This window comes from Dama dama, chromosome 8 (assembly GCF_033118175.1).
Source record: "Dama dama isolate Ldn47 chromosome 8, ASM3311817v1, whole genome shotgun sequence".
Classification (NCBI taxonomy): domain Eukaryota; kingdom Metazoa; phylum Chordata; class Mammalia; order Artiodactyla; family Cervidae; genus Dama; species Dama dama.
The window spans coordinates 30,678,567-30,688,374 of record NC_083688.1 but is presented as its reverse complement, the minus strand read 5'-3'; the positions used below and the strand labels follow the sequence as shown (position 1 = coordinate 30,688,374).

The 9,808-nt window shown below is 41.3% G+C and overlaps 1 protein-coding gene and 1 non-coding gene across 3 annotated transcripts in view; one reads left to right on the top strand and one right to left on the bottom strand.

Annotated features, from left to right (window-relative positions):
- The first annotated feature begins 1,082 nt into the window (after nucleotides 1-1,082).
- On the top strand, nucleotides 1,083-1,205 carry LOC133061083 (small nucleolar RNA SNORA40). Its single transcript, XR_009693914.1, has one exon. It is a non-coding gene; the product is annotated as a small nucleolar RNA SNORA40 (small nucleolar RNA).
- A 3,431-nt stretch (nucleotides 1,206-4,636) lies between these two features.
- PECR (peroxisomal trans-2-enoyl-CoA reductase) overlaps nucleotides 4,637-9,808 on the bottom strand; it is a 34,938-nt gene continuing 29,766 nt past the window's right edge. The window contains exons 7-8 of one of the 2 annotated variants that reach the window (XM_061148799.1): nucleotides 7,019-7,130; nucleotides 4,637-5,180 (exon numbers count right to left, since the gene is read on the bottom strand). In XM_061148799.1, coding sequence (XP_061004782.1) covers nucleotides 5,095-5,180; nucleotides 7,019-7,130 — 198 coding nt within the window. In that variant the 3' untranslated portion in view covers nucleotides 4,637-5,094. The remainder of the gene's footprint in view (nucleotides 5,181-7,018; nucleotides 7,131-9,808) is intronic. The other variant, XM_061148798.1, reaches the window with a different exon arrangement.

Below are 9,808 nucleotides of genomic sequence, written 5' to 3'. Positions count from 1 at the left end.
TCTCAAAGCTATCACCAGAGTAATTAAGTGGTAGAAGCTAGGATTTGAACCCAGGCAGTTGGGACTCCAGCAGACTCTAAAATCCATAACTCATGGATTTGGACAGAATCCATTGGATTTGGACAGAAATGGACAGTAAAGGACAAAATAGGAAGGGGGAGTGGATACAAGGAAGCAATAAACATAAAGGTTATTAATAACCTTAGTGGTAAAGAACCCGTCTGCCAATGCAGGAGACTCAGGTTCAATTCCTGGGTCGGGAAGATCCCCTGGAGAAGGAAATGGCTAGCCACTCCAGTACTCTTGCCTGGAGAATTCCATTGACAGAGGACCCTGGCAGGCTACAGTCCATGGGGTCACAAAGAGTTGGACATGACTGAGCCAAAACACTTTCACTTAATAGCAACCTCAGCCAAGTGGCTTCAATCAGAAGGGACTTTCGAAATGTTTACTTTTAGAGAACTGACAGCCTCCAGGAGAGTAGGTTTGGAGGCTGAGCAAAGGTGAGGAGGCTCACCTTTGAGAAGCAGGTGAGAGGGCAGAGGAGGAATCAGGAGATCCCCAGGAATGCAGTGCTGCTGATGAAAGCATCAGGGCCTGGCAGGTCCCCCAATCTGAACTCCTACTAGGGCAGAGGGCAGGCGTGCCTCTTACTCAGAGGGGCATGACCGGGCTAACCAACAGATGGATTTAGTTGCCACACAAGTCACAAACAGTGTTGTCCACAAGATTCAAAATATCCCTTTAGATAACTGGAGATAAGTATCCTTTTAGATGACTGTCTCAAAACAAGGGCTAATGATATAACCACTAGCTTTTGATCTAATATGACTTTTTAAAATATGGTTCAAACCTTCCTTATTTCAATGAACAGCCACTTGGTGAAGTAGAACCCTTGTAAACTAGGAGTGGAGAAGAAATCCTGAGAGGAAACCACAGCTCAAGTTGAAGCTCCACAGCCAGATCTTAGAAACCCAAAAAGGTTTCTAAGGCTGCTCAGACAGGCCGGTGTTCCACCATTAACCACAAGGGGACACTTTTGAGCCAAGCACCTGGTAGTGTTTGTTAAAAACAAATGGGAGAGCACTTCTGTTTGTTTTTAAATTGTAGACAAAGATTTATAGATAGGTGCAAAAAGAAATCCTGTTTTGCAACCCATAACTCTTTGCTCAGTATGAGTTTTGATACAGATAAGAAGGAACATGGCATTGAAAAGAGATTCAAGTGATGGGAGTGTACTGGTGAACATAAAGTTTGCTTCCAGGACTATAGAGCTGATGATACTTTCCTCATAACTTAAGCTTTTAAATTATCAGTTGTATTGATTTAGTACTCTAATTTCAATGTTGACATGAAACAAAGATGGCTTCTTTTTTTAGGCTTTTATCTTAAGAACACGGTGTCTGATTTTTAAAAGGCTTTTAAAAGGAGAGTTTTGAAGTGTGTCTGTATTCCATTGGAAATCAAAATATATATGTGTTAGTCACTCAGTTGTGTCTGACTCTTTGCAAGCCCATGGACTATAGCCTGCCAGGCTCTTCTGTCCATGGAATTCTCCAGGCAAGAATACTGGAGTGGGTTACCATTTCTTTCTCCAGGGCATCTTCCCAATGCAGGGACTGAACCCAGGTCGCCCACACTGCAGGTGGATTCTTTACCATCTGTTGGTTCAGTCACTCAGTTGTGCCCAACTCTTTGTGACCCCATGGACTACAGCACACGAGACTTCCCTGTCCTTCACCATCTCCTGGAGCTTGCGCAAACTCATGTCCATTGAGTCAGTGATGCCACCCAAGCATCTTGTCTTTTGTCGTCCCCTTCTCCTCCTGCCTTCAATCTTTCCCAGAATCAGGGTCTTTTCTAATGAGTCAGCTCTTCACATCAGACAGCCAAAGTATTGGAGCTTCAGCCTCAGCATCAGTCCTTCCAGTGACTATTCAGGATTTTCTTTTGGATGGATTGATTGGATGTCCTTGCAGTCCAAGGGACTCTCAAGAGTTTTCTCCAACACCATGGTTCAAAAGCATCAATTCTTCAGCACTCAGCCTTCTTTACGGTCCAATTCTCACATCCATATATGACTACTGGAAAAACCATAGCTTTGACTATGTGGACCTTTATTGGCAAAGTAATGTCTCTGCTTTTTAACACTCTGTCTAGGTTTGTCATAGCTTTTCTTCCAAGGAGCAAGCATCTTTTAATTTCATGGTTGCAGTCACCATCTGCAGTGATTTTTATTGTCTGAGCCACCAGAAAATCAGAGGCCGAACTAAAAGACTTGTGGACCAACCGACATGACAGCTGTGGACTGAGCAAAACCTCTTTTGGAAAGAGGTGTTTCCTGTCCCTTCCTCTCTCCCTCTCTCTTCTACAGGTGTCAGACACCATCGTGGTCTGAAGGCTATGGATGCCTTCTTGGGCTCCCTGCCCTTTATCCTCCATGGGCACATTCTCCAGACATCTCATGCATGTTTTACTGTGTCTTGGCATCTTCTTCTCTGAGAACCTGAACTAACACAAGCCACGAACTAAAAGACCAGTGTGTGTGTGTGTGTGTGTGTGTGTGTGTGTGTGTGAGAGAGAGAGAGAGAGAGAGAGAGGCGATAACATCCACAAAGGTCATCTTATCAACAACCTCTTTTGAAATGAGTAAATATAGAAATGTCTTTTTTTTCCCCCCTTAGATGTCCTTTTCTTCCCTTCTTACATGCTTTTAGTACCATGACCTTATCCTTGTTAGCCTTAAAATAATGGAGAATTTTATGCCGGAGAGGGTACAGAGAAAAGGGAACCCTCCTATTGTGCTGGTGGGAATATAAACTGGTACAGCCACTATGGAAAACAGTATGGAGGTTCCTTAAAAACTAAAAATAAGAGTTGCCATATGATCCAACAATCCCACTCCTGGGCATACATCTGGAAAAGAGGAAAACTCTAATTCAAAAAGATACATTCACCCCAATGTTCATAGCTGCACTATTTATAATAGCCAAGACATGGAAGCAACCTAAATGTCTATTGACAGAGAAAATATGGCACATGTATATAACTGAATACTACTCAGTCATAAAAAGAATGAAATAATGCCATCTGTAACAACATGGATAGACCTAGAGATTATCATACTGCATGAAAGACAAATATCACTTATATATGGAATCTTAATAATACAACTGAACCTATTTACAAAATTGATAAATAAGGGCCCACTGTATAGTACAGGGAACTATATTCAGTGCCTTGTGATAACCTATAATGGAAAAGAATCTGAAAAAGAATATGTGTATGTGTGTGGGGGTGTGTGTGTGAGAATCACCTTGCTATACACCTGAAACTAATACAACATTGTAAATCAACCACACTTGAATAAAAATAGATAAATCAAAACTTAAAATTTATATTTCTGTATATTTCTTTTTCACTACTGAACATCCAACTCCTACCATAATGTTGAGCACGTAGAATGGGCACCAAATTATTAGCTGAATGAATGAGTTCCATTCAGGAACATCCAGTCTACAGCAAAATTTCCCAAGTGCAGTTGCAGAAGAATGTTATTGACAAGGCACTATCATGACAGAGAAATCCTGGAATGCAGACTTCTAATTCCAGAGCACAGCTAACGATCAGCTGTCCAGCAATGGTTGAACAAGAAGACCTAGTAAGGACCTGGAGCTAAGTTTACGTAGTGCTACATAGGGCAGGCAAGCATTGGTTGAACAACAATGAATACATTGAGTACAGCAATGGTTGAACAAGAAGATCTAATAAGGAGTTGTAGCTAAGTTTAGTGCTACATAGGGCAGGCTCCATGCGTTGAATAGAAATCAGCAAATTTCAACCTAGGGAGATATAAGGGGTCATCAACCATCATCAACAAGAGGTAATTTGAAAAGCAAGCCCTGCTTCTTTCATTTTCTGCACCAACCTGTGCTGGGGCCACCCTGCCCTTTAAGCCAACTTGTAATTCTTAGGAGGTGTGATGTCATCACCTCCAGAAGGCTACTATTAAAATGCAGTCTAGGAGGAAAAGAAGATTTCTGCTACATACTCAGCATGCACACAGTGTTAAAGTGAGCTTGGGCTCACTCTCAAGGGCGACCTCCCCTGTTCACACCCAAGAGTGAGCACTTCCTTACATGCGGCAACCACAGCAGCTCATTAGCCTCATCCTAGCCCCGGACCTGCTTGGGATGCTGATAAAATTGCAGATTATGCAATTTCTGCAGCCCACATCTGCCCTGCCCCACCCCACTCAGGATTTGGTCAATCATATGCTTTCAACTGAGTGTTACTGTTAAAGAAACTACTTCACTTCAACAGGGAATAAATCAATTTAAAGAGGTTTCATTGATGAAGAGAAAAAAAATGAACATATAGAGTTTGTAGATGACACTCTACAAATCAAGATCAATGGACAGAAAGGATCAATGGAAGGAAGAATACTGAACCCTAAAACAGCTGCAGAGATTTTAATTAAAATTTTTTTTGCATATAAAAGGAGAAACATGGAGAAAGGGGAATACTTTGGCTAGGAAATCAAGACACATATCAAGTCAAGGATAGAAAAAAAATACCACTTATGACTTCATTTTTCTTTTTTATTAAGAGGGTTTGTACAAATATGACTTCATGAACAAACCACATATTAATAATTATATAAAGCTTTATTGATCCAAAAGTATTTGCCATCAAAAATGAGTCATTGTTGCAAAAATCATAATGATGCCACAATTTAGATTTATTGTAATATTTACAATGAAATATTAGAACCTTCTGGGAGACATAATACCACTATCATTAACCTGAAACTATTTCACTTTTCAAAGACCTTTCTTAGAATTAAAAGTATAATCACAAATTACGTTAATTTCCACTCCTTAAATTTTTTTTTATCATGAATTAAAGAACATTGGTTGGCACTTACAGATGTATTTATATCAGGAATAACTTTTGCATAGATGTAATTGATTAACATTAAAAAATCAGAATGTGAGTTTCCCATACAGATTATAAGTTCCTGTAAAGTACAGAAGTGTATTGTCGAGATGTTAAGGCACTTGGGGACAAAGGACACTTCCATGTTTCCTTAGCTTACAGCTTGGCTTTATGGTTAGAAGACTCTCTTATGCTTTTGACAAGAGAAAGGTCCCCTGTTCCCTTGGGCCAGTTGTCATGATCTGTTAAATGGAAAACCTCAGGTCAGACACAAATCTATTAACCTTCATTAGTTCTCTTAGTTCCCACCAAACACATCTGTCATTTCCCCTGGATCACCCCTTTTCTTAGCAAGAAAAAAGAAATCACTGGGACACATGGCAAAGGTTTTGAGAAAAATCTCAATTTGAATCCCATATCTGCCACTTAGTAACTGTGGAAGTTACTTCTACAGGTTTGGAGAAGTTACTCTTGCTGAGCCTCAGTTTCCTCATCTATTAAGTAAGTGTTAAGTCGCTCACTTTGCAACACCATGGACTGTAGCCTGCCAGGCCCCTCCATGAAATTCTCCAGGCAAGAAAACTAGAGCGGTTTGCCATTGCCTTCTCCAGAGGATCTTCCTGAACCAGGGATCGAACACTGGTCTCCTGCATTGCAGGTGGATTCTTAACCAGCTGATCCACCATGGAAATCCCCATCTGTTACAGGGGATAACAACATCTCTCTGTTAAAGGTTAGAGAGTGCATGTGATCCCTGCATATAGCACTGGACATAATGTAGACATTCAATCAATCCTACTTCCTTAATAACAGTACCTTCTGAAACATGCTTACTTACTACCAGACACTTAAGTGTTGCCCACTCCCGGCATCCAGTCTCCCGTCTCCTCTTTCCACTTAGTAAAAAAATTAAACCGGGGGGAAATAGTAATATTATAGATCCAAACCAAACAATGATTACTGCAAAGAAGGGCTGAATCCTAGATGAGACTATTAGCACATGAAAAGAGTAGGTTGAAAAGAGTAAGTCCTGAACAGGAAATTTAAGTACATATATGCTACATCAACTACATTTTAATTTTGTGTGTGTGCTCAGTCATGTTTGACTCTTTGCAACCCCGTGGACTATATCCCACCAGGCTCCTCTGTCCATGGGATCTTCAAGGCAAGAATACTGGAGCGGGTTGCCACTTCCGACTCCAGGGGATCTTCCCGAACCAGGGCTTGAACCCATGTCTCCTGTGTCCCCTGCACTGATCACAGATATCTCTATCACTTTAAAGGACCAGAGAAGCCCTTTAATTTGCCAGTAGTCATTTAATCAACTATCTCTGGCAACAGTTCGGACACATTTGAATTTCATATCCTGTTCTACATTTTGGGAGTGATTAGCTTGGACACGCCTTGGTTCCAAGGACGTGTTTTGTTATGTATGATGAAACTGCGATACTTGACTAATTTCTTAGGATCCTTTCAGCTCCAAAGTTTGATGGTCTAGTCATAAGATACACACACACACACACACATTTGCATGCAATATCTACATTAGATTGAGATATATAAAACTATTTTGTACATAAAAAATTAATAAGTACAGCAAATTCCTACGGTTTCCCTCAATCTATAACCCAAAGATACTGTAAAATAGCACCATATCACCTCTCCCCACCTAACAGATCTGATTCTCCCCCTCATATACACAAGCCACTAACTGGATAAACAAAGACAAGTTAAATATCAAAAGTATGGCACCTTCCTGCCTCTGTTCTTGTCTCTTTCTTGTACATATATGCTCACACTGAGAATATTTTTCAAGGTTAAAATTCCACTAGCCTATGCACATGCAAACAACTTTTTATATCTGTGTGCTATAATAAAGCTATTTAGATATTTTCTGCACTAGGAATATTGCCTTTAAAAATCATATGATGACTATAAATATTTTGTACATTTTTTTGATGTTCTACAAGAAAAAAAAAAAAAAAAAAACACCTTATCTCTTAAGTACCTAGAGGAATTGTGAAAACCTGAACAGGAGAAGCCACAAAGTGAGGGACAGACTCATTTCCTGACCACTCACCTGGTACCTCCAATAAATTTGAGTACAGAGACTGGCCCCCATCCACAAACACCAACTGTCCAGTGACAAAGGAAGCAGCAGGAGACAGCAGGAAGCATACCAGGGAGGAGATCTGGAAACAGAAGCACACATGCACACGAAAAATTAGATACTCCTCACTTCTGGCTGCTTCCCATTTCCGCGTAGGCACATCTGAAACTACAGAACTGTAACATGAAGCCTACAGCCTAGAATGCCAGGCTGTGTGTACTATAATCTGAAGGTGCGTAATAGATGCCTTTTTCTATTTAAGCATCATTAAAGTCAGGGATGTGACTAGGGTGAAGGCAAGATAAAAAGAGCCTTTTTTGTCGTTGTTCAGGCACTAAGTCATGTTCGACTCTTTGCAACACCAGGGACTGTAACACGCCAGGCCCCTTTGTCCTCCAGTGTGAAATGAATCACATACTGTGAAGTCGTTAAGGGACTTTCCCAGTGGTCCAGTAGTTAAGACTCCATGCTTCCACTGCAGGGGGCCTGGGGTTCAATCTGGTCAAGGAACTAGGATCCTGTAAGCAGGGTCACGTGGCCAAAAATCTTTTTTAATCTTTCGTAAAATAAATAAAACAACATGAAGGAACCAGTGTCTGCTCTCTCCCATCAAATAATTCAGTTCCTTCCACGATCCTCATTGTTTTCAACACCATCACATGCCTTTCATAGGTTTCTCCCTGAAAAAGTCACTGTGTCTGTGTAACAATAACCTGGCATTCTAGCTTGTTTAGTCCACGGTCCTCGCAGGCCCAAAGCCCAGGATCTCAGAGTACAGGAGTTTTCTATCAGGGGGACTTCAGAATCCCGCTGCGGCCCCAAGAAATAGATAGATGACTGGCGAGTTCAGCAACAACCAGTCCCAAAACCAAAGAAAAAGATGGAAATATTTCACTGGATGTAAATGGAGTCTCACATGAGGCTGTTGACACAAGCCGAGTTTCTCAAACGCTGATCTTAAGCTCCTACATTAGAATCCCGAGGACTGCTTACTGAAACTCCAGACTCCAAGGTCCTACTTAAGATCATCTGGGTTATCAACTCTGGGGTTGGAGCCCCAGAATCTTCTGTTTTATCAGGCTGCCAAGCAGGGCTGAGACAGGGGTGAGACTAATGAAGTGCTTTGGATGCAGCAGTTAAAGGAGGTGCTTGCTCTGGGGGGCGGGTGGACCCTGCACCTGAGCAACACTGAAAGCAAGCGAGTCCTTAAATATTGTTTGTGCCTTGCTTGTCTCACCCCAGTCCTGATCCTGTATGGAGCACTACAGCGTGTGCGTTCATAGGGCTATGCCTTTTTGAGGCTCTGAGACCTGAGAGAAGGTGGGCATAGCCTTCCCTCCATCCTTGTGTCCCCAGCAGGTAGCATAGGACTGCACTGTTCAAAAATGAGGCCACTAACCATATGACACAACCAAGACATTTCCACACAGCTGGCACTGTGAGTATAAAATCACACATCAGATTCAGAAGACTTTTTCTTTTTGGAAAAGAAAAACGTAAAATAGTCTCATTAATAATTGTTAAAATGATAATGTTTTAGGTATACTAAGCTAAATAAGATTTATTTTTAAAACTAATTTCACCTCTTTTTAAAATTTTTCTTAACGTGGCTATTACAAAGTTTAAGATTACACATGTGGCTATTATCACATTTCTATTGGACGGAGTTGGTGTGGAATTAATAATTTAAAAGTTCCCACATTCCTGGGAAAGGGCTTATGGGGCCGGGGAACAAGTAACAATCAGAACTAGCTTTACCCTGTGTAATCAATCAATGACAGCTCACCCTGTGAACACTGTTTTGTTAGCCGATCAATCGGTGAAAGTTCCTTGGCCCTGTAAGTTAGCCAATCAGGAAGACTCATGCCAATAAGTTCCTTTCTGAGTGTCAGCCAAACAACGACCCCCTCACTCAAGTAGCCATGGCCTCTGGAAGTCTGCAAATCTCTAAAACCATACTTCCCCCAAGGAAAAAAAGAAAACTCAACAGTCCACTCTGAGAGACTGTGCCTGACCAGGAATAAATGTGCTTTAGTGCTGAGTTCTGTTTCAAATATTGAGTGGTGGCCTCATCCTTTGACAGTGTTCAGCATAAAATAACTCATTAAGTATTTACAGAGTGAAGGAATCTTTTTGCATCTCTCCCCCTCAAATAAAGGGATTTTCCATTACCTAACTTGGAAAAGACACAAACCCTTGTCTCTTGCATCTCCCGCACTGGTAGATGGATTCTTGACCACTGGACCATCTGGGAAGCCCACATGACTTATGTATGGCTTCAGGCAAATTACTGAAAGTCACTGGCTCTTGGTTTCCTAATTTGTAAAATCAGTATAGAGTACAAGTACAAGCCATTTGAGGGGTCTGCCAAGTGTTGCATTCTGTCTCCAAGAGATGTGGAGGGACATCGTAGGAGCTCTGGCAGTTCCTTTTAAAACTACAGCTACATTGATTCCCCCCTTACTCAATCCCAATAACTATTACTTAAAAGAAGACAACTCATTGATAAGCAGTTCCAAACAGCCCACCAATAGCTGATTGTCAAACTCAGCCCCAAAAGTGACATTAGTCATTAGCTGGGGCCATCAGAGGATCTTGAAAACATAACCTGGAGATGCTAGGACCCTATGAGACAGAGACTGAAACTCTCTCCTTATTCTGCAGCTTACTGCAGTATAAAATTCACCTTCCCAATTAGTCACAGCATGGGTGGCAAAACCCTGAGCATACCTAAGATCTTCTCAGGGGATTTGTGAAGTC